At 53.4% G+C, this 23,638-nt stretch overlaps 3 protein-coding genes across 14 annotated transcripts in view; 1 reads left to right on the top strand and 2 right to left on the bottom strand.

Annotated features, from left to right (window-relative positions):
* Positions 1 to 23,638, top strand: part of BTBD19 (BTB domain containing 19) — a 96,233-nt gene that overhangs the window by 10,916 nt on the left and 61,679 nt on the right. The gene's annotated exons all lie outside the window — the stretch shown is intronic.
* On the bottom strand, positions 636 to 16,235 carry PTCH2 (patched 2). Of its 10 annotated transcripts, none has more exons than XM_060306235.1 (22): positions 16,096 to 16,235; positions 15,464 to 15,656; positions 8,995 to 9,184; positions 8,818 to 8,887; positions 8,536 to 8,627; positions 7,700 to 7,895; positions 6,978 to 7,099; positions 6,682 to 6,829; positions 6,465 to 6,596; positions 6,227 to 6,382; positions 6,050 to 6,142; positions 5,647 to 5,772; positions 5,416 to 5,534; positions 4,961 to 5,309; positions 4,499 to 4,586; positions 4,265 to 4,407; positions 3,999 to 4,179; positions 3,591 to 3,871; positions 3,364 to 3,501; positions 1,946 to 2,088; positions 1,759 to 1,858; positions 638 to 1,385 (listed from the first exon to the last, which is right to left on the bottom strand). In XM_060306235.1, the coding sequence occupies exons 1-22, from the start codon at positions 16,165 to 16,167 to the stop codon at positions 1,122 to 1,124; spliced, it is 3,396 nt and encodes a 1,131-aa protein (XP_060162218.1). In that variant the 5' UTR covers positions 16,168 to 16,235; the 3' UTR covers positions 638 to 1,121. The 10 variants fall into 10 exon arrangements, 8 of the variants coding, with proteins under 8 accessions (XP_060162226.1, XP_060162218.1, XP_060162204.1 ...); XM_060306221.2 differs by having other exon boundaries at positions 4,499 to 4,811; positions 9,016 to 9,184; XM_060306231.2 differs by having other exon boundaries at positions 639 to 1,385; positions 4,499 to 4,811; positions 7,787 to 7,895.
* The window catches only part of EIF2B3 (eukaryotic translation initiation factor 2B subunit gamma), a 170,102-nt gene continuing 163,162 nt past the window's right edge, over positions 16,699 to 23,638 (bottom strand). The window contains exons 12-13 of one of the 2 annotated variants that reach the window (XR_011377360.1): positions 17,001 to 17,154; positions 16,699 to 16,835 (exon numbers count right to left, since the gene is read on the bottom strand). Coding sequence is in view for 1 of the 2 variants with exons in the window: in XM_030869951.2 (XP_030725811.1) it covers positions 23,183 to 23,235 (53 nt within the window). In the remaining variant the exon portion in view is untranslated. Of the gene's footprint in view, positions 16,836 to 17,000; positions 17,155 to 23,026; positions 23,236 to 23,638 lie in introns of those variants that run through there. The other variant, XM_030869951.2, reaches the window with a different exon arrangement.

Below are 23,638 nucleotides of genomic sequence, written 5' to 3'. Positions count from 1 at the left end.
GAGTTGCAGAGGCCTCTCTGCCTTGGAGGTTGGTCTGGGCACAAAACTCCTAAAATACCTCCCTGCTATCCCCATCTGTGTTTCAATCGGCCACCTTCTTCTTCTTTTTTTTTTATTTTGGCTGTATGGCTTGTGGGATCTTAGTTCCTCAACCAGGGATCTAACCCAGGCCCGGGCCAGCAATGAGAGTGCCCAAGTCTTAAGCACTGGACCGCCAGGGAATTCCCTCAGATGCTTTCTTGATCTGCTTCCACTTCTCCTCTCACCTGTTGCCTGGCTGTGTCCCTCTGCCCATCCCCCCATGCCGCTCACAAAGGAAGGTGGGTGATGAGTCTGGAGAGGTGCACAAGGCTGGCTTATGATGGCTCTGAAAGCCACACGGTGGGGTTTGACATCAAAAACATTTGTATCGCTTTGTGTACTAAGCACTTCAGCCAGACCCTGTTACCATGTATATGACCAACACATTGGCTGAACATCATCTTCACGTGCCAGGTGAAAAAACACACCAAGGACTAGGGTAGCCCCACGACCTGCCCCGATGCCTCCACTTGCAAACTCACAGCTCTATCTGAAAACAAAGCGCCAAAGTCATTTGAGATGAGTTCATATAGAATATATTTCACTTTTAAAAATAAAACTTTCAGCATAGCTAACATCTATACAAACTACAAAAATAAACATCTCCATATAAATAATTTATGTGGTAAGAGGTGGGCAGGGATACAGAGAGCCTACCCAGAAGTCAGCAAGCAGTGGGGGACCAGGACTGGAGAAGGGTGCTAGAGGATCCCTCAGGCTTGGTCTGCTGGGGGCAGCAGGGCGGGGTGGGAGGGGGGACAGGGCTGCACTGCAGCCTGAAGTGCTTGCTGGCTTTCACCCCACCCAGTCACGGGCACAGGCACGGAGCACCCGGGTGTGCAAGGCTGCTCACAGCCTAGAGGGTGGTGGCTTAGTGTGGATCTCAGGGAGGTCTGTGATGGCTGGGTCGGGGAGATGGAGGCAGACAGCAGCAGCAGCAGGGCTCTCCAGGAGTCCGCCCTGCATTCAATAACCCCCCATGGCTTCCCAGTGCCTTCATGTGGCCTGAACAGGGTCTCCACGCTTCAGCTGCTCTTTCATCAGGTGGCTGGACATGGTCCCCTAGAACTGAGGTTGCTGGAGCCACTGGCAGCTGGTGTGGCAGCAGGGGACCAAGTAGGCTCTTCAGAGGCCGGGTGGACGTAGGCACCAGGCAGTGGGGGTGGGCGGAGGGCCACGGTCATGGAGGTAGTCACTCTGGCAAAGCTCTGGGGAAGGGTGGGGGCTACCCCCCACCTGAGCCCTCCTCCTTGTGCAGCTGGTGGGCTCAGGACCTCCGGGCTCTCCTTGTACATCTGTACCACCTTGGGGGAGACACCAGCCCCAGTGAGCCCAGGGGCTACTGGGGACGCAGCCCCCTTCAGCACCTCCCTGGTTGGGAAGCTGGGGTCTTTGGCAGCTTCCAGCAGGATATGAGAGCTGACAAGGGACAGGATGTCGAGGTCTGGGGCAAACCCTGCACCTAAATGGCTAAGGTGGGTCCCATGAAGAAGTCAGGAGGGCTGAGGGGTAGGGACATGATGTCTGGGCAAAGGGGGAGGCTGCCACCTTCAGTTGGTGGTACTTATGGGGAGGGGTCCCTGTGAGTTCAGCCCTGTCTGTTGGCCGCTGAGGGCATTTTGCCCTGGCTCTGTCCCACCCCATCCCCTGGGCTGGGAGCAGAAGGAGGGTGGTCACCTCTGGTGGGGGGCCCAGGATGGACAGCAGCACAGGCAGCAGCACGAGCCCATGGAGGAGGCCTAGGAGTGTGAGTACTGTCAGCACCACGAAGAAGTACCTGGGGGTGTGTGAGGCCGGTCAGTCTGGGCAGGTCCTGCAGCCAGTGCAGGCCAGCCCTGCCTCCTTGCCCCGAGCCCTCCCCTACCTTACAATGAAGTCAAAGTTGGAACCAGCAAGCATGAGCAGACCCAGCAATGTGGAGACGGCCCCATCGGTCACCGGGGCCAATGTGTGCTCTAGGGCCCGGGCAGCCCGGAGGTTCCGGCTACCCTGGGAGGTCAGGAAGCCCTAAGGGAATAAAGTGGTCCTGGAGCTGCTCCTTGGCCAACCACGGCCAGCTCATCTGTGTCCCCAGGGCTCACCCATGCCTTGGCCCACAGAAGGCCAGGTGAACCGAGTCCCTGGGAGGTGCCCAGAACGCAAGCACGAGTCCATATAGGTAACACTGTATAGATGAGTGAGACGCAGGGATGTCTAGAATAGGCTGGCAAACTACAGTCTGTCCCACGTTTTTTTTTTTTTTTTTTTTTTTTTTTTGTGGTACGCGGGCCTCCCACTGCTGTGGCCTCTCCCGCTGCGGAGCACAGGCTCCGGACGCGCATGCTCAGCGGCCATGGCTCACGGGCCCAGCCGCTCCGCGGCACGCGGGATCCTCCCGGACCGGGGCACGAACCCGCGTCCCCTGCACCGGCAGGCGGACTCCCAACCACTGCGCCACCAGGGAAGCCCTGTCCCACGTTTTTTTGTAAATAAAGTTTTGTTGAAACACAGCCACACCCATTCGTGCACATAGTATCTATGGATGCTTTTGGGCTACCCCGGCAGAGTTGCCACAGAGACGATATGGCCTGCCAAGCCTAAAATATTTACTATCTGGTCCTTTACAGAAAAAAGTTTGCCAACCCCTGGTCTAGAAGGATGGACACCAAAGTGATAACTTCTAGGGGTGGCATTTCAGAGGATTTCTAATTCTTTCTACTTTCCAGCATGCTGACATTTTTTGTCTCCCAAGGAGTATATATTATTCTTATAAGCAGAAAAATAATAAGGCTTTTATGGGGGAAGAAAGAAGGGAGCTGTTTGCGGGGTCTGGCCAGGTCTGTGCCGGAGCTGCCAGCTGGTCCACGCCCCCCACCCCACCCACACTCTTCCCCTGCCAGAGACCATGAGGCTGTGAGAGGCCTGCCTGCCTCTGTTCTAATATCTCTGTCTTGGTGGGATCTTGCCATCCAGCCACCACCCCATTTCTCTGATCCTCTTCACTGTAAATCCATCCAAAAGAATTGTTGGTTCCCATTTTCTCACCTTCCATTCTGTCCTCCCCCCTTTCTGGTCAGGCCTTTGTCCCTCCTCTCTACTGAAATGGCTGCTTATTTATTTGTTTGTTTACATGTTTATTGCTTATCTCTATGCTCTAGAATAAGCTCCTTGAAGGTAAAGCCCGTCTGTAGTGCTCTTATCTCCTCAGTTCTTAAATAGTACCTAGCACACAGTAGGTGCTTGATCAATATTTGTTGAATACCAAATCAGCTGGCCCACCCCTCCCCTAGTGCCTGTGCTCACCAGAGCCACATGGACCGTGAACTCGACACCAATGCCTACAGACGCCACAAGGATCACCACGGGGATGGCGCTCAGCTTGATGCCCAGGAAACCCATGATGCCAAAGAGCTCCACGGTCATCACTGCCAGGACCAGTACCTGGGGAGGGCAGGGCTCACCCAGGGCTCCTGGGCAGGGCAGGGTGGGGAGCTATGGGTCTCTCCAGCCCCACCCCTGCAAGGACTCACTATGAGGGAAGCTGCCCAGGGGTTGAGCAGCAGCAGGGCGCAGACGAGGAAAGTGCACACCAGCAGGATGCAGACCGCCAGCAGGAAGCAGCGCCGCAGGCCCAGATACTGCTCCCAGAAGAGGAAGGGGGAGCCGCTGGGGTAGGCGCGCACCCCAGCCTGGCCTGCCTCGGCACACGCTGCCCGGGCCCCCTCAATGGTCTCCACGAAGTCTGCAGTCTTCTGGAGTCCGTGCAGTAGAAAGGGGAACTGGGCAAACTCCAGGGGCTGGGCCGCCGGGACTGTGGAGGGGAGGGGACGGAGGGAGAGGGAGGGGTGGCCAGTAAGCACCGGGAGCAGTGGGCAGGGCCTTAGGGTAGGGCCCGTGTGGGCCCAGGCCTAGGCTCTGCGGGCTCCCCTGGGACTCACTGCGAAGGTTCTCCCCGGTGGTGTCGTACTTGTCATGCAGCCACTCGGGAGGTGGGGGGTAGAAGTTGGCTTGTGAGGCTGCCAGACCCAGAGGGTCACTGCTCACCCACACGGTCAGCCCCACGTAGAAGAGCTCAGGTGGAATCAGCCCGTCCTTGTCCACCAGCTTCCTTGTGGTCAGCTGCAGAGGCAGAGAGAGCTGAAGGCTGGGCCCATGGGGCCTGGAGCCCCAGGGTGCTCCCTGACCCTTCCAGTCCTCTCCTAACCTGGCTGAAATCAAGAGGCTCCTGGGCATCCCCGGTCTGGATGAGCAGCTTGTAGGCTAGGGCCCCATCCTCAGAGCCATTGCGGTATGAGTGGTGGGTGATGCGCCCAGAAGCCCAGTCCTGGTCAAACGCAGCCTGGATTCCTGGGAGAAAACAGGGTGGGGTCCGGTTGGCCTGGAGCTCTGGGAGCTCCTGCTGGCCGCAGCCCTCCCTGCCGGTCTCCTTGCCTCTCACCCTGTAGCCAGTTGCGGTAATAGTGCAGCCAGGTGCGGGGTGCCTGCGTGGCCGGTGGGGGCAGCACTGCCTTGAGGGAACTGAAGCGCTGGTGCAGATCAAAGAGGGCGCGTTGGGAGTGGGCGTAGTCAAAGCCACCCTGTGTCACCAGGGCCACCTCGTACAGAGAGAAGTACCTGAGCTGGGCGCTCAGGAAGGCATGCTCCTTGGTGCCCCGAGGCACCACATCTGTCAGGGCCAGCCCATCCTGCACCAAGGTCGATCCATAGAGGCTCAGGCCCAGAAGAGCCCCAGAAAGTACCAGCACCATGGCCTGTGGGAAACGGCAACCAAGCTGGAGGCCCAGGGATACCCTTGGGCCCTCAGATGCTGGGCTAAGCCCTCGTCCCTTCTTGGGGCCCAGAGATACCTAAGAAGCCTCTGCTGTGTCTCACCTTGACCTGCCTGGGCCTGGAGGCTTACCTTGGTGTGGGACTGGAGCAGCAAGGGTGCAAACTGAGAGCGGGCGAAATGGGCAAGATTCCAGCGGGCGCAGGGCAGGGACTTGCAGGCTGCCTTCTGCCTTGTCCCCTCCTCCTGGCCTAGAAGGTCCCGTGTTGACCCTCCTGGGCTGAAGAGCTCAGAGGCCAGTGGGTCAGAAGGTGGGGGCACCAGGTGGGCTTGGGGAGGCAGGATGGTGACCACATGCTGGCTGCGGGCTTCACAGTGCGCAAATGCCTGAACAGTGGCAGTCAGGTGAGCAATGCCCACTGGTACTGTCCTATCCCCCAGCTCCTGGGGCAGAATCTGAATCACCCGAGCAGAGCAGGGGCTGGAAGAGGCAGAGAGAGAGCGTGATGGGTCTGTGCCTGGAAATGCTGCTGAAGCGACAGGACGGGATGGGGCCAAGGAAGGATGGTCTGGTGGGTTAGGGATACCTAGAGAAGCAGCAGAGCACATCAAGGCGCTGGCAGTGGCGCCGGTGCAGGTCCAGGCTGAGGACCGCTGGGAAGACAAGCATCACGGCTGCAAAGTTGCAGCCAACCACTACTGCCGCCTGCGGGATGGACAGGAGGGGCACAAAGCCTGGATGAAGCCTGCTCCGGCTCCATGCTCACCCTGAGCCCGGGCCCCGTCTGTGAGGTGAGTGTCTGTGTGGCCCTCCTCACCTGCAAGGAGAAGGCCCGCAGTGCAGGGATGGGAACTAGGGCAGCCATGAAGAAGGCGACCATGTTGTTGATGGACGTGAGTGCAACGCTGGTGCCTGTGCGCTGCAGACACTCACCTGTGCGCTCCTGTCAGGACAAGGCAGTGTGAAGGACGGCAGAGGGGGGGAAAGGAGCCTCATAGCAGTTAATATTTATCGTACTGTTCTAAGTACTCGACTTGGATTACCTCACCGATCCTCACTACAACCCTTACGACACAAGCACTATTATTACCCCTGTTCACGGATGAGGAAACGAGGCACAGAGAGGTTAATTACCAGCCCAAGGTCACTCAAACCAAGAGGCTCTGAGCCCCTACGCAGCACTGCCTCAGATGAGCCCAGGCTGGAGGACGAGGCCTCACCTGGAGAGGGGTGCCAGGTGGAGCCTCTGTGAAGGCATGTGCCAGCAGGAATATGTCATCCACGCCAATGCCCAGTGCCAAGAAGGGCAGCACCTGGAGGGGCACGGGGTGGGCAGCTGGAGGAACCGGGCAGCCTGGGCCATCGGCCCCCAAGTCTGCCCCGCAGTCTTGACGTACCTGGGTAGTGGCGGCATTGAAGGCGATGCCGAGCAGGGCGCAGAGCCCGAGGCCCGAGGCCACCGCTAGGGCCACCAGCAGCACCCCGGCGAGGCCCACAGCACCCTGGGACTGAGCACAGTCCCACCGCAGCATTGTCACGCAGGCGTAGGCCAGCTGTGGGGAGAGAGGGCAGTCTTGGATAGGGCCTCCCAGGGTGGGGGCCGGTGGTGGGGGACAAGGTGCCAGGAGGACCCACCATGAGCAGGTAGCCTCCCACCACGCGGGCAGCGCTGACTTCAGAGAAGGCGTGCAGGATGTCATCCAGGGTGGTGGAGGAGAAGGCGTGGATCTGCTGGGACGCGTTCCCAGGCAGGGCCTCCTGCGCCAGCTGGAGAGACAGGGCGGTGTGAGGGGCAGGAGGTGGCAGCGGCCTCAGGGCGCCGCGCTCGCCACCTCCACGCCTCCATGCCGACCTGCACGAAGCGCCGCTGCCAGGCCTGCAGCACCGTGCCGGCCTGCTCCTCACTCCAGCCGATGTCGTGTGTCTGGTAGTCGCCCCGGAAGTGCTCGTAGAGCTGGCGGGGACTCATCAGCAGGAAGGTGCTCTGCAGGGCCTCTGCCCTGGTTGGGGTACAGGAGAAGTAGGGGTCAGAGCTGGTCTGAACACTCAGGAGGGGGTGTGCAAGGGGCTTTTGCCAGAGTTGCCTGGCATCAGGGTGTGGCTCCCCATACCTGGGGTGCCCTTACCAACTCCCAGGGGAGGCCCTACCTCAGCAGCTGTCCTTGGGGGTCTCTGGCCATGCCTCCCAGCAGCAGTTCCTCCTGCCAGTGCATGAACTTGTGGGAGAAGCCATGGCAGCCCCCGCTCAACTCCTGAGCCACATTGGGAGCCTGGAGGGGGACAGCGGAGGGGCTCATTACTCAAGGCCCTGGTTTTGGATAACTGGGTGTCTCTGGGCTGGAACCTCCAGGAACCATGCTTGCCACGGAGCTCTGTGGACCTGGAGTGCAGAAAACTGTTCTGCTGAGCCTCTTGCCTACTCTGTAAGGGAGCAGCTAGTGTCCTGCAGAGAGGAGGCCACAAGAGGGAGCAGAGGCCTAGAGACAGGCTGCGGAGAGGAGCTGGCATAACTTTGGTGGTTTTGGAAAAAGGTCCACGTACACAGGGCCACACAGACACTCAGGAAATTAGGTATGATACTCGTGCTTAGCTAATTTGTCCTGTTTCCCTGTAAACGTGTATTTTGATGAAGTCCAGCCTTTCTGGGCTTAGGAAAGGACAAAGGGATTCATAGGCCACTTGAGGGTTCTTTAGCAGAGCTGAATGGGAATGGAACCCTCTAGGTGTCTAGCACAGTGGGGCCAGGGTAACAACGTCCAGGAAATGGGGGGCAGAGCACAGAGCAGTCTGCTCTCTCCTAGAACAAGGGAACATATGAGGGGAAAGGGAAGGAAAATAACCTGTCCCTGGCAGACCTGGCTGGAACCCACCTGCCTGCTGTGATGGTTAGGGGCACTAGATGGGCAGTGGAGGTCGTCAGGGTGCAGACAGGGCCGCCCCACGTAGGCCTGGCCCACCTGTGCCTTGTCTAGCAGCTCCCGGAAGCCCTCAAGGGAGGCAAAGGGGCCCAGCTCCTCCAGCAGCTGCTCTGGATCCAGGTTGGTCCACTGGATGTCGGGGCGGCCCCTGCAGGGGAGAGCTCACAGTTGGTGAGGATCAAGGATCAATGCCCACCCTCCAAACCACTGCGATGGGACCCATGTAGTAGCCCACCCTCCTCCTAGCTGCTCATCTGTCCCTCTGTGTGGAGGGTGGGCAAGGCTCAGCCCAGCAGGCTGCTGCAGTGAGCTGTGGACAGATACCGGGGCTGAGATGGACCTCAAGACAGATGGTACTTAACACAATGAAAAGGCCCAGAAAAGCCCCATTGCATTCCTTCCCAAACCGTCTATCCTTGGATCTAATACATAACCATACAGGCACCTGCTTATAACAGGTTTTCTTTCTGGCCTGGGTCACAGCTGAGCTGACACCTAGTTAAGTCTCCCTGGCAAAGTCTTTCTGGGGATCTTTTCTGTCCTTTGTTCAGATCTTACAGATCTTCGTGTTTTGTCTAAATAAGACAGGTCTGCCTCTCCTTCGGAGGTGAGGCGAAGGGGGATGTGGAGAGAGCCCTGAGGCTGCCGGTGAGCTGACCCTGGCCTGGGAGGTAATTAGGCCCTGGGTGAGCTTTTGATCATCATCTTTACTCCCACCCTCCTTTCTGCTGGGGAGTTCCTGGCAGGGGATGAAGCAGGGCCCTGGGAGCAGCTGTGGCAGCACTCACGGCAAGTAGGCAGAGCCCCCTTGGAGTTTGGCTCCTTCCCAGAAGCAGTCGAGGGGGGTGAGGATCACGCAGGGAAACAGCTTCTCAATCATCTGCCAGGGACATCCCAGGCCATATCAGTCCTGTCCCTGGGCTCTTTTCTCCATGACCTTTGTAGGATGCCCTCTGCAATGCCCCCACCTCCCGACGCCACCTCCCCCTTCCCCGTCTCTCCAAGCCCTCCCTTACTGCAGAAAAGGCTCCACCTCTACCTAGTCTCAGAGAACAGCTCAGGATACTCACCCGCTCAATCATTCCATTTTCAATTAGGGGAACTCCTGACTTGTAGCAGATTTTGTTCAAATCCCAGGACCTGCAATAGCCAGGGGCACAGGACATCAGCAGAAGAGGGGGATTCCCGCTCCAGCCCTGCTGCAGCACCTCTCACCCCCAGCTGCTCAGGGGCTCAGCCAGACTCACTTTCCATAGAGTGATACTTGCACTTTACTGGCGGTGACGGCTGCCTGGAGGTGGAGGCCAAGTGCCTCAGGTGTGAGGACGTTCTCCCCCTCCTGGCGCGGGGTCTGTATCAACATCTGGGAGGTGTACGCAGCCTCCTCCCCCAGCTTCTCCTTGGTGTATTGCAGCTCTTGGCTCACCCGGCTGCCCGCTGCCAGAGCAGAGAGAGAAAGCTGGGGGGAAAGAGCCTCAGTGGATCAGAGCTCTGGGGGACATGGGACCCTAACCCACAGAGGCCTCCCAGGACAAGTGGGGGAAGCTTCTCCCTGATGGCCATGCTGACTCCCAGGCTCCTGGCCCTCTGCTTGGAATCTGGAGTGGAGAGGTCCAGCTGTGTGGCTCTGTGGAATTCTTGTGGGACCTAAGGTTTAAGCATGAACCTGGCTGGCTGGGTTTGGAGCAAATAACTTTAAAACGAGAGATCAACATGAGCTGGGCCAGGGTGGGGTTCTGGGGGTGTCCTGGTAAGGGAGCCCTCACTCAGTCCCTCTCTACTCTGGTGGGGAGGAGAAGGAGGGACAGAGGGGCCAATAGGGAGGCTGCCCTTGGAGGGTCTCCTAAAAGAACAGGTCTAGCGCTGGGGCTGGTTCCTAGTTCAGGTTGTCCCAGGCACTGGACAGACACTTTTCTGCAAACTGCTCTGCAAAGGGGTGGGGTGTGCCTGGCAATAATGGCTCTGTGGTGGCACAGGTGCGGGGGAGGGTCAGACGGTCTTTCAGTGTGATGCTGCCAACATACTGCTTCCACTCATGGAAGCACTCCTGGATCCTGGCAGAGGTGACATCAAAGCGGGCCTGGGGAAAAAGATCCCTTTCACCAGTCTCTCTGTTCAGACAACAGGGAGTCCCAGCGCCAGGCCTGCCTTCATCTCCTTGATCAAGTCCTGCATTGCACTGGCCATGGAGGCCAGCTCTGTACCTGGGATCTGGGGAGGTGGGGATGCTGTGAGGGATGCTATGACCTGACTGTGGTTTGGGGGAGGCGAGGGCCAGGCCCAAACCACCCCGGAGGCTTTGTGGACTTGGCCTGGTCTTAGACCCATAATCTTGCTTCAACCCATCTGGGGCCTCTTCCTGTAGGTCACTGCCACCCTTGGGGCCCAACGGACTGCTTCTCTGAGACTCCAGCCCCACCTGGGATTATCATGCTCCCCAATCTCTTTTCCAAACCCACACAATCCCCTCACTCATGCGAGCCCCAAACCCTTGGTAACTCCCCATCACAGATTCACCCATATGCTCACACCTCCCATCCCCACAACAGTCTCACACAGCCATCATCCTGCCTTCCCTGCTGGCAATTCCACCTACTCTTTTTCTTCCTTTCCTGACTACCCACTCCTCTGCAGTAGGTCCGTACTGCAGTGTTTATTTCATCAGGCTTGGGCCAGAGCTGCCACAAGGAGGGACAGGAGGGGAGGGCAGAGGTAGGCTCCTCGCAGTGAGTTTGCTGAGGGGAAGGAGGCATGGCAGAAAGAAAGAACCCGGACAGAGCTAATAAGAAAGCAAGAGAAAGAGACAAGCACAATTTAAAATACAGCATCAAGGGAATTCCCTGGAGGTCCAGTGGTTGAGACTCTGCACTCTCACTGCCGAGGGCATGGGTTCGATCCCTGGTCAGGGATCTAAGATCCCTGCAAGCCACGTTGCGTGGCCAAAAAAAAAAAAAAAAACACGGCATCAAAGAGAATAAGGAATCCTCAGAGAAAATGAGGAAGAGAAAAAGATAAGTCTTCGCTGACGATGATGATGACAGATAGGAGGACAGATGCACTAGGATGTATTGTGAGGCAAGAAGAGATGGGGCGGGGGGGGGGCACAAAGGCTCTGGACAGACCTGGCTTTGGGTCTTGGCTCTGATGCTTGGTCTGTGCTTGAGTAGATTACTTAGTCTCTCTGACCCCCAATGTTCTCATCTGTGAAATGGAGAAATGCCTACCTTGGTAGAATTAGAATCAATGTGAGCAAAGTACTTAGGAAGTTGTCCAGAACACAGTAGGTACAGATATGGAGTTATTATTCAATGGCTGCTGGGAGAGAAATGATATGATGGAAAAATGAGAAAGAACTGGAGAGAAAAAGAGACTGTAAGTGAGTGGGGAAGAAGCAGGGGGAACAGGGGAAGGAGACGTCAAAATCATCACATTTGTTGAAAACTTTACAAAAGGGGCGCATATATACAATGGAATATCACTCAGCCATAAAAAGAAATGAAATTGAGTTATTTGTAGTGAGGTGGATGGACCTAGAGTCTGTCATACAGAGTGAAGTAAGTCAGAAAGAGAAAAACAAATACCGTATGCTAACACATATATATGGGATCTAAAAAAAAAAAAATCGCTCTGAAGAACTTAGGGGAAGGATATAAAGATGCAGGAATAAAGACGCAGACGTAGAGAATGGACTTGAGGACATGGGGAGGGGGAAGGGTAAGCTGGGATGAAGTGAGAGAGTGGCATGGACATATATACACTACCAAATGTAAAACAGATAGCTAGTGGGAAGCAGCCGAATAGCACAGGGAGATCAGCTCGGTGCTTTGTGACCACCTAGAGGGGTGGGATAGGGAGGGTGGGAGGGAGGTGCAAGAGGGAAGAGATACGGGGACATATGTATATATATAGCTGATTCACTGTGTTATAAAGCAGAAACTAACACACCATTGTAAAGCAATTATACTCCAATAAAGATGTTAAAATAAATAAATAAATAAAAGCCACTGAACTGTGGGGGGAAAAAAAAAAAACTTTACAAAAGGGAGAATATAACCGGTTAGCCAGCATGGAAGAAGAGTCCACTTTATAGGTAATCCAATAAATGCAAATTAAAATAGCAATGAATTATCATCTTCCAAATTAGCAAAAATTTAAGAATTGGTAGTACTCATTGCTGGCTTACAGGAATGCATTCTAACTTACCTACTGCAGGAGTTTAATTTGGTACAATATTTGGGGGAAAGCAATACTGCAGTATGTTTTAGGATCCTCAGAAATGTTCATAATCTTTGGTCCAGAAATTTCACATGTGAGGACCTGGAAGCTATTGTAGGGACTCAAGCTGTCTCTGTGTGGAATGGGAGCCATGTTATGTTTTAACAAGAGAAGTGAGATGACCTGGCTTCTTCATCACCTGATATATTCTGGAGCTGAGCTGTGAATGATGCACAGGAGTTGGCCAGGGAAAGAAATCAGGGAAAGGGGTTCTGGACCAAGTGTGTGCAGGTAACTGTAAGAGGCTCTGTGTTGCTGGGCTGCTAAGAGTGAGGCAGAGACAAAACTGGATAAGCAGCCTAGAGTATGCTAAGGAGCTTGAACTTGGTTTTGGAGACTCCCCGAAACCCAGTAGAGAGTGGTGGAAGGGCTCTAAGCAGGGACTGACTTGGCTAGATTTAGAAGCACCACAGGAGGGCAGTGCTGAGGCAGATTTGAAGGTGAGGGGGAAAGATGAGTCACTTAATAGACCTCGATTTCCTGGGCCATCCTCTGAAAGGCCTAATGATTCAGGGCAGCTGGGCCCTTCCCCAGCCTTAGGAGGTGAAACTTGATTAGTCTAATAAGTCAATCACAGTAATTCCACCGTCTTTGCCAAGTGAAGGATTTAGGCATAAGATGCTACACAGTTCTTGCCAAAGTATATAACCAAATGGGAAGTCAGTGGGGGTGGATGGTGGGGAGGGGTAGGTGGTGTATTTTTCCTCACTTTCAAAAAGGGATGCAAGACAGGGATGACTTCCCTTTTCTACCACTGCAGCAGCCACCTTGGGAGAAGGAGGTGATAAGCCTGAGGACAAAAGCCCAACATGCAGAAGGCAGAGGAGAAAGATAGAAGGAAACTGGGTCCTTGCTGATGTCCTTAGATTGCTGAATTATCCGTGCTGGAACTTCTCTACTGTCTACTGCTAGACTTCTTGTTGGGGGGGATAATAAATCAGCCTTCTTCTTCCTTCCTCCCTCTTTCCCTTTCTCTCTCTTTCATGTGGCTAAAAGCATGCTAAATGATACAATCAGGAGTGTACTGCCAGGCCTCAACTAGAGCAACAGCTGCAAGTGTGGAAAGGAGGGATCTGAGAGAGGCTGAGAAGGAAGAATTTTAATTGTTTAGTGACCAATCAGGTGAGCAAGAAGAACTGAGGCTGACCCTCAAGGTTTCAGCCTTGGGTGTCTGAGTGAATAGTGGTTCCACCAATTGATATGTGGCTGTCCCCTGCCTTCCAGACAGAAGGGCTGTATGTTCCTTATCTTCAGGGACAGCTCCAGTTTCAAACCATCTCTATCACTGTTCCTGTAAGTACTAATTGGGCTACATGTTGTGATTTTCCTTTTCTTTTCTTTCCTTCCTTCCTTTCTTTCTTCTGTTTTTTGTCCACACCACCTGGCTTGCGGGATCTTAGTTTGCCGACCAGGGATCAAACCCGGGCCCTCTGCAGTGAGAACACAGAGTCCTAACCACTGGACCACCAGGGGATTCCCTGTGATTTTTATTTTAGAGAATTTATCTGAGTCTTTCAGCTTCAATATTGATCAGGAAGGAGAAGTCACATTCCAAATCTCACCACGGCAAAGCTGGAGAGTCCAGAACTCTGATAGCTAATGTCTAGCTTCTTTCTTTGCTTTCTGCATTAACAAAACAGGAAAGGAATGGAAAATACCCTTCAGTCCTCACTGCCTAGGGCATTGTTGGAAGAAGCCTCAATGACAGATGTACAGAGAAAAGATCAGGTCAAGATCACTGCTTTCACCTCACCCGTAGCCCCAGCTAATACAGGGCAGAGTGATATTCTTTTTTGTTTTTAAGTAATGTCTTTTTTTAAAAAATAAATTTATTTATTTTTATTTTTGGCTGCATTGGGTCTTTGTTGCTGTGCACAGGCTTTCTCTAGTTGCGCTGAGCGGGGGCTACTCTTCGTTATGGTGTGCGCACTTCTCATAGCAGTGGCTTCTCTTGTTGCAGAGCACGGGCTCTAGGGCTTCAGTAGTTGTGGCTCGCGGGCCCTAGAGCACAGGCTCGGTAGTTGTGGTGCACGGGCCTTGTTGCTCCGCGGCATGTGGGATCCTCCCAGACCAGGGCTTGAACCCGTGTCTCCTGCGTTGGCAGGCGGATTCTTAACCACTGCGCCACCAGGGAAGTCCCAGAGTGACATTCTGACATAAAGAGAAAAGACCTAGGAATTGATTACCACCCTCTTATATCACCCTCGCACAAGGAGCAGCAAAAATCCAGTGGGATCTAGCCTATCCTGTGCTGGAGTGTAGGAGAAAGGATGAGGAAACATGGAGGTTCAAGCAGTGTTTAGATTGGGAAGATCTGGGGAATGGAGAAGGAAGAAGAGGTGGGAGACAGCCTCTACTGTGGCAGGAAATCCAAGAGTCATTTGGGACCACCCAGGCAGCAGCAGTGTGGGTGGGGCTATGTGCATGTGCGTGTGCGCACGTTTGTCTTGGGGCTGGGGGCAGGCAGGCACAGAGAAACATCTGCTCTGGACCCCAGGGCTGACCTAGAGTGTGTATATATGTGAGGGTCTGCAGAGGGCTGGGGGGTTGGGTGGGGATGGGGTGTGGGAGCCCAATAGGCAGGCAGGCTCCAAGAAACATCTGCTCTGGATCCTAGGGCTTGCTAGCATTTAAAACAACTCAAGGGTGTGAGAGTCTAACCTGGGCCCTGCCTTTGGGTGTGGGCCAGGGCTGGGGGAGGTTTGGGAGAGCCCACAAATGTAAATTTCCCAGGAAAGAACAGAGGGGAGTTGGACTCTGTTAAAGGGTTGCCATACCAGGCTCCAGCAAAAGAGAGTTATGTCAAAACTATTAATAAGAAATGATTTTACTCTAATGCTGCCATTAGGAAGTGAAGATCTGGTTCCATTTGACTCTGCTGTTGCCTCAAAGTACAGATTCTGTGCCACTTTCCCACTAAATGGTTGCAGGGGACCTCGGTGTATGGGACCTCTCCCTGGAGGCCTGCCAGATGATTTACTGTTTCCCCAGCCTTCTAGTTCTAACTTTTCTGATTCTCCTAGTTAGATGAGATCTCTCCCTGCCTTCTTTTATACAACATTATCATTTTCTGCTTTGTATTATATTGTATATTATATCCCAGCATTTATTTTACTTTCCTTGCTACTGAAAGATGGGTCTTGTTTTAGTTGCCTTTACAAGCACTGCAGTGCAGTCAAATACATATTAAAGATTGCCAGTAAATGCTAAATAAACACACACGCACTCACAGATAACTGTTCCATATACCCATTCACAGGGTTCCACCATCTGCAGATGTCCATTTATGGATGTGAGAGGGAGCAGGGCTCCCAGACGCCCAGGCTCTGGAAGGCAGGTGCCCCCTCCAGACCCAGCGCAAAGCCCACTAGAACTCAGTAGTCAGCTCCTCACCCTGTTCTCACCATACCCAAGCAGCTATGGCCAGTGTCCACAACTCACCTTCCACCCAGAGCTGTTCTAGGTCTGTTTCAATGATGGCCACGCGGAGACCCAATGCTAGGGCCCCAAAGGCCAAAAGTCCCAGGAAGAGCACTTTGCCACAGTGTCTCTGGATCCCACAGCCCAGAGAGAAGAGCAGGCCCTGGAAGTAAGCACGAAGCCAGAGTGGAGCCTGAAGGCTCCCAGCTAGGATCTGGGATGGAAAGAGAAGGGTCAGCCAGGCATTACTGCAACAACACATGAAACCTTTCCCTTTTCTCCTTATTACGCCCTCTACCAAGCTCTAGCTTCTTGGTTTCTGGATACAAGACAGAGGACCTAAACAGACACGGGCCCAAACTTGGAAAAAATTTGACTCCATTCCCTGCTTCCCACCCAATATACACCTGAGGAAGGCACAGATTCCTTTCTGAGATAGGATACATATACACACACCTGTTCTCAGGTGGACAGAGGTGGACATAGACACACCTACTCCCACCGGGCAGAGCAGGAGAAGACACGGACACACAACACAGCCTTCCCGGGCGAGGGCCAATAACACATGGCATTTAAGAGACATCACACCTTGCCGAGTGACAGACCTGGGGTCTCTAGACCCGGCCCCTTCTTCCGGCTTCCCCTCCACTCACCTGGGGTGCTGCAGATCGAGCTGGGGGTGTGTAGCCCGGGGGCAGCTCCCCAAGGGGTGGCGGCCGAGCCATGCTGGCGGGGATGGGGGGCCTGGGCGCCCCCAACCCGCGTTATCTGGGCGCCCCCATAGGCTGGCCTGGTCCCGCGTACCGCGAGGTCCCGCGTCGGAATTCAGTGGGGCCGCTTAGCCGCGGGTACGGGTGTACAGTGGCGTTCGTGAGCTGTAGGAGTGCAGGGCGGTGCGGGCCCGGGGCGCGGAGCCGGAGTGCCTCCCGCGTGCAGGAACAGCTACGCGACGCCCGGCGCGGCTCGAGGTGGCGACCGCTCTGCCGAGGAGGCGTCTGTAGTCCAAGAAAAAGGGAAAGGCCGGGGCTACGCCCTCCCTTTGGCTTAGTCGCCGGCAAATTACCCGGAGCTGCGCGGCCGGATCCGTTGCTAGGCAACGGCGCCGCGGGGGGCGGGGCAGGAGACCACCCAGGCAGGGCCACCCCTCTCCTCGCTTCCCCGCCCGCCCGCCTGCCTGCCCTCGGGGAGGAGGAGGGAGGGAGAACCCGGAGAGGCGATGCGTTGGCCAAATGTTAAGTCAGGAGAGACCAATGCTGAGAAAAGGTATCTGCTGGCCGACCCAACCAAGACACAAAGACTGCTTTTCACAACTCTCTGCCTCCATTCTCTCCCACGTCAGTCCACTCTCTCCACTGAGGCCAGTCATCTCTCTAAAACGCGAATCTGATGACAGCTGCAAAACACAAAGCCCACTTGGAGCACAGGGCCCTGCAGGATCTAATCAAAGTCTTCCGTCCCATAGTTCCTTCACACCCACCCCATGTTCCTTACAGCCCTGCAGAGCCACATGTAATTTCCTAAAGCCACCATGTTATTCCATGTATTTCTGCCTTCTTACACGTGGCCCTCTTGTTTTGGCAGGCCGCCTTCAAAATGGAGCATGAGGGAATTCCCTGGCTGTCCAGTGGTTAGGACTCCGCGCTTTCACTGCCGAGGGCACGGGTTCAATCCCTGGTCGGGGAACTAAGATACTGTAAGCCTCTCAGCGTGGCCTGGAAAAAAAAAAAAAAGACCCAAAACTGAACATGCATCAACCATCCGCCTTTGAAGTCTTCCTTGAGTCACACCACCCCTTCTAACGGATAATTGCTTCTTTGTGCGCCTTATAACACTCAATTTATATATTTATTATTGCACGTGATACAATTTATGTACTTGAAAGTCTGCCTCCCTCACTAGAGAGTAAGTAGGTGCTCAATAATTGTTGAGTGGGGCTTCCCTGGTGGCGCAGTGGTTGAGAGTCCGCCTGCCGATGCAAGGGACACGAGTTCTTGCCCCGGTCCGGGAAGATCCCACATGCCACGCAGAGCGGCTGTCCGGAGCCTGTGCTCCGCAATGGGAGGGGCCACAACAGTGAGAGGCCCGCGTACCGCAAAAAAAAAAATTGTTGAGTGAGTCATTTGAGAGTTGCACAAACCAGTCTTGGAAGTGACTTGGAAACAGAGACTAGTCCCTTTACTAAACTTTCATCAACTGTCTGGCCTGTGAGTCTGTTTCTGCAGGTTCCTGACTGATTAACCCTGAGTGGCAGAGGAGGGTAAAATCAATATAGTAGCATGTAAAGTCTGGGAAAGAGAAAAAGAATCTCCAGTAAACTCATTACTCTAACACAACTACTATTATCTCTGGCCAATTTCTTGGTCAATTCTTCCAGACTTGTTTATGATTACATCACAAACATTTCATGTTACTACATAGTCTTTGTATCAGTCATTTGGAGAATGTCCTTAGGACAGATTCCCAGAAGTCGGGGTGTTTGGTCAAAAAGTATGAACATTTTTATGGCTCCTGCTACACATTGCCAAACTGCTTTTTGAAAAGTTGTGTCAATTAACATCATCTCCCTGGAGATCTCTCCTCAGTTCTGGGGAAAGGGGAACTTTAGGCCAAGCGGGTGAACACCTAGCGGGTTTGCCACTTCCATTGGTACATTCATCCAGCAAAATGCCTTGGAGGAACTAATACATATGTGATGGTGTTGGCTAAGTAGTGACTACACAGTAAAAGCAGCATATGTGCATAGCACTTTGTTCCTCCCTGTCATAGAGAAGAGGGTCCTGTTGTGGATAAAGAAAGTGTACCCTCAGCAATTCTCTGGAAATAGAAATAGCCTCTAAACTAGGTTGTGTGGGCCCCCAGATTGCTCTTGCGGCTATAGCAAAAGATGAGTATGGCTGGGTGTCATCAGGACGGGAGGTAGAGAGGCTTGGCTGTAAGTAGTTCTTGAGGCCTCCTTCCTTCTCGCTAGATTTGCAGACATAAGGTCCATGGAGAAATAGATTGCTAATCACCTGGGCCTTGGGACTGTTTCCACAGCAGGCCCACCATTGCTAACAACTGTGGTAAAGTCTGGCACTTCTGTGGATGCTTTCAGGGCAGGGCCTGCCTGCTGAGAAAACTTCTTGCCTTGTAAAGTCCAAACACCAGGGTGGGAGAAACTGGTCTGCAGTTCCAACAATTCTAACCCAGGGCCTAGTGCCCTCTGACTGCTCTGAGCTCCAAAGTGACCTTTCTTCTCCCCAACAAAGTTGAGTTCCTAAGTACAGCTGAGCTCAGCCAGGGTGAGCTAAAGCCACAGACCCCGGGGAACAGGGAGGGAAGAAGCTGCTCTTTTCTCTCTATAAACAGCCTGCTTCAACTATGGAATAGCCTGGTTCACAGTCACGTCCACTGGACCTTGGTATGTGTCTTGGGCCCAAACCAGAGAAATTCTCCAAGGAATAACAAAAAGAGAAAAGCAATCATTCATTATCGCCAAGGAGTAAATCTCACTACTGATTGAGACAAATATTCCTTAAGGTCTCTTACGGAGCCACCACTTTGCTAAGCTCTGGGGCTGCAGAGTACCTGATTTTTAGAAGTTCACAGCCTAAGAGGGAGCACAGAGACCACATGGGAAACCACTGTGAGCTGGAATACTCAGGGAGGTTTCCAGAAGTGAGAACATCTGGATGGGAGAGGTGGGAGGGTGACAGAATCTAAAAGGAAAAGACGGGGCTTCCCTGGTGGTGCAGTGGTTGAGCATCCGCCTGCTGATATAGGGGACACGGGTTCGTGCCCCGGTCTGGGAAGATCCCACATGCCGCGGAGCGGCTAGGCCCGTGAGCCATGGCTGCTGAGCCTGCGCGTCCGGAGCCTGTGCTCTGCAATGGGAGAGGCCACAACAGTGAGAGGCCCACATACCGCAAAATAAATAAATAAATAAAAGGAGAAGACATGGTTCAAGGTCTGGATCTTTCATTTACTGGCTATGAGATCTTGGGCAAGTCACATAATCTCTGACATTGCCCTAAGGATTAAATGAGATAATATATATAGCTGAGGAACAGTGCCAGGAAAAGTGAAGCAAACCACCACCACACACACATACACACACACATCAGGGTAGGGTCCATGAGGGAGGAGCCAGGGCAGGCCTTCTTTCCCTGGTATTCCCCAAGCTACTCACTCACCATGCTTTGGGCTGGCTTCTGTTACCTGGGCCAGGCAAAGTCAATGACACTGAGATGTGGAGGAGGGAAGCAGATGCCCTAGCAGTCCCCTACTACCACCCATTATGTTTAGGGACCAAGCCTGGGAATGTATGCCCCTTCCCTCTAGGCAGATTTATTCCAGTAGCACCTGTCAAGTCTCTAGTGCTAGAGGCTGCAACCACAGATCAGAAAATGGCCTTTTACCTTGACGGTGAGGGAAGGAGAGAGGGTAAGAATCAAGGCAGAATTTCCCCATTTATCCATGGCAGAAGAGCCCCTGATACAAGCCTTCTGGGTGGTGGCAGATGGCTCAGGCTGAAGACAGGTCATCCTGACCTCTAGTAGAATGTGTTCTCCTGCTCAGCCTCTTTATCTCCCTGTCAGCTCCATCAGAGCTGAGCTTTCTAGACCTTCTGTCTGGGTGGTCCTTCCCCACACCCCTCTCCCCCTTCCTCAGACACATTTAACTATTTAAAAAGCAGCATACCAAGACCTGGCTTATGTACCTTCTTAGGGGTAGGGATGCCTGTGGATTAAAAAAAGTCTACTCTTTGCAATTCTCTGGAAATAGGAACAGCTTCTAAACTAGGCTGTGTAGACCCCTAGATCACTCTTGGGATCCAGCTAGAGTTTTCCCTGACGCTTTCCACTGCAGATGGGAGTGGGCTAGCAAAAGTAACGTGGTGAAGAACTGGGAAGTTCAGCATCTCGCCTTGGAAATAGCTTGGAGGGCAGTCTTGGCGGTCAATCCCCTTACAGGCTCAGGGAGCTCTTGCTGGCAGGTAGGGGAGATGGGTTACTGGGGGAGGGGTTCTTGCACCAGTAGCCATCAAACTGTGTCTGATCTGGCAAGCTCCCAAAACCCCAAACCCTCAACACCTCCCCAGAGTCCTCCTTGATTTGGCATTAAAGGCCCCCTTCCCCCTCTCCTCCACTTCCCACATGCAGCATCACTGGGAGAGAGAGGCAGGGCAGATTCTATCAATTCTTTTGCCTGCCTGGCTCTTCTGGCTTCTGTCCCATGGAGAGGTAGCTGGCCAGTAGACATGCAGTTGCTCACTACATTTCAAACCTCTGTAGATGCTGCCAAAAGGAAACAAAAGCTGTCCCTGCCTTCTGGCAGACAAACAGAGCAAAGAGAAGAGAAATCAAAGCACCTTGGGCACTCAGCCCGTTCTGGAATTGTTGGAGACAATAACAGCAGTGTCCTGAGCTGGGGGCTGCTCCCAGCTGGGACTCAAACTCAGCAAGGTCTTCCCCTGGGGGACTTTTACCTTGTCTTCTTTCTTTTGTAAACTCTTATTTATTTATTTATTTTTGGCTGCATTGGGTCTTCGTTGCTGCGCTCCGGCTTTCTCTAGTTGCAGCGAGTGGGGGCCACTCTTCATTGTGGTGCACGGGCTTCTCACTGTGGTGGCTTCTCTTTGTTGTGGAGCATGGGCGCTAGGCGCGTGGGTTTCAGCAATTGTGGCACGTGGGCTCAGTAGTTGTGGCTCGTGGGCTTAGTTGCTCCGCGGCATGTGGGATCTTCCCAGACCAGGGCACGAACCCGTGTCCCCTGCACTGGCAGGCGGACTCTTAACCACTGCACCACCAGGGAAGCCCACCCTGTGTTTTCTCCAGCTCCCTCCTTTCCTTGGAGCAGGAGCTGCTTGTGGGCTTGTGCAAGGGAAGGTAGAGGAGAGGCTTTTCCTCTACTTTACTGTCAGGGGTTCCAAGAGCTCAGTGGGGAAGATCAGAAAGGGGTATGGGAAGGCTCTGGGACAGTTTAATCAATCCCTTCTCTTTCCCTACTCCACCCTACCTCCAAATCCACCCACCTCTATCCCCTTTCTGCGGTCAAGGAGCAGTCTTCTGGCCTCTTGGGCCACCTGGACCCCAAGGGTCAGAAAGCTCTGAGAGGGGACAAAACCTGAGAAAGTCACTTGAAAGTCACCCAGTCCAACTTTTCCATTTTGCAGATGTAGAAACTTAGGGACAGAGAGAGACAGTGATTTGGCCAAAGCCAAACAACATTCCACAGGGCAGGTCTTCTTCCATCGAGGCCAGAACTGTCTCTAGCATCATCGGAGCCCCACAAATTGAATATCACCTCCAAAGGGGATCATCTTGGGCACTACCACAGCTCTTTATTCCCACCTCCCCTGCAGTCCTATCAGTTTCAACCACTCTGCTGGGCCATTTCAACTCCTGTCTGATTAGGACAAACTTTCAGGAACCTTGTCCTGACCAGTGGGAGGAATGTGGAGCTCTAGAGCAACCAAGAAGGCTGGCGGAGGTGGAGATCCCCCAGGGTAGGAATGCTCATCCAGTCTCTGACAAGTTCAATAAAAGCAACTAAGATTCAGGCAAGATCACCCAAATGAACTTGAGAGACTTCAGATTTTTGAAGCAATGTAGAAACCAGTATTTCAAATCATTCTTTATAATTACAGCCACCCACAGTGAGCACATCAAGAGAAACGTTTCCTTTGATAATTCTAGGAGGTGAAATCTCACCCCAGGAACCACTTTCATCTTCCACCAAACACCTGCAGGCTGTAAAAGCAATGTAGGGAGAGGCAAGAGCAGAGTGTGTGTGTTTGGGAGCGGGGGTGGTGAAGGCAAGGTGCACAGGGATCCAGAAGAGCTGTGAGTACTGAAATGTCACTTCTCAATGATCTGAAGCAGGAGAGTCTGTGTAACTAGGGTATAAAGGAGCGCAGTTGGAGAAGACTCAGAAAGAATTTCCAACGATGATATAGGTTGCTGGCTCTTCCTTACCACGTTGGGCAGACCTCACTAAGAGGAGGTGAGAAGGGGTCTGGCTTCTCTCAAACCATGGCTTTCTTTTATTGCTCTTTCTTCCACTAAAACCTGTGGGGATAGGCTTGTTGGTTAGGCAGGGGCTGCCTCCTGATTGCTCTAGGGTCTCCAAGGTGTAATAGTTGAGCTGGAGAAACTGACCCGAGGCTGGAAGGATAGGAAGTAAATGGCAGGGGTTAGAAGGTGAGGCTTGCGGTGGCGTGGTGTCAGGGGCCAGCAATCTGTGTGGTAGGTATGGGAGCACAGCAGTAAGTCCTGGACTGAGGTTCAGGGGCCAGGCTGCCCAAATTGACAGCTGTAGAGGGAACATCATATGCAGAGGTCGCAATGACAGCAGCTAGGCCTATGGGCCTAGAAAGCCTGATTAGGGTCAGGGACTGAAGTACCCTCAGGTCCTTTCAGGTGGGAGATGCTTTTAAGGACGACGCTGGGCCTGCCAGTCAGAAAGTAGCCCTCCTAGGAACTTCACCACTGGACAGCTGCTGCCCCTGCCTGATACCCTCGGTGTACGAGAGCTAGGCCACTGTTCCACACGCCAGCTCCAGATGGTTTCTACAACATGAACACACACTGTGTATCTCTGGAGCCCATTTGGTGTGGAGCTTGGGACTACTCCCTAAGTCTCCAGCAAGGCTTTGGGAGCCCTTCTTTTATTGGGAAATAAATACAGAGTCAAACAGGTGGGCCAGCCAACATCTGTAGTTCTGGGGGCCAAGAGGAAGGAGTCTGACTTGCTCAGAACTCAGATCTCCATGAGCTGGTCATTCCCCACGATCACCTCATTCACTCGTTTGGCTATAAAAGAAAAAGAAAAGATTGTTTAAGAAATGGCAGCAAAATATGTCATTTCAAACCCGATTACTTCTAATTCTGTGTTCATAAACATTCATGCCTCTCCTACGTGGCTCTGCTCTTCAGAAGCTCTTGGGAATACAACTTGTCGAAAGGATTTTGGAAGAGACAGCATCTTCCCACACAGGAGGAGGGGACTGACTCTCTATACACCTGGCTTTCAGGAGACTTCACATAGGAGGGGGACTGGAACTGAGTCATAAAGAATGATAGAGTTTTTTTAGGCAGTATATCAAGGGGAAGGCATTCCAGGCTGTTAGAACAACGTGAGCAAAGACATAAAGATGTAAGAAAGAGGCCTGTGAAAATCTGTGGTGTGGCCAGAGGATAGGGAATGGGGGAAAAT

This window comes from Globicephala melas, chromosome 1 (assembly GCF_963455315.2).
Source record: "Globicephala melas chromosome 1, mGloMel1.2, whole genome shotgun sequence".
Taxonomy (NCBI): domain Eukaryota; kingdom Metazoa; phylum Chordata; class Mammalia; order Artiodactyla; family Delphinidae; genus Globicephala; species Globicephala melas.
This window is presented reverse-complemented; position numbering and strand designations above follow the sequence as displayed.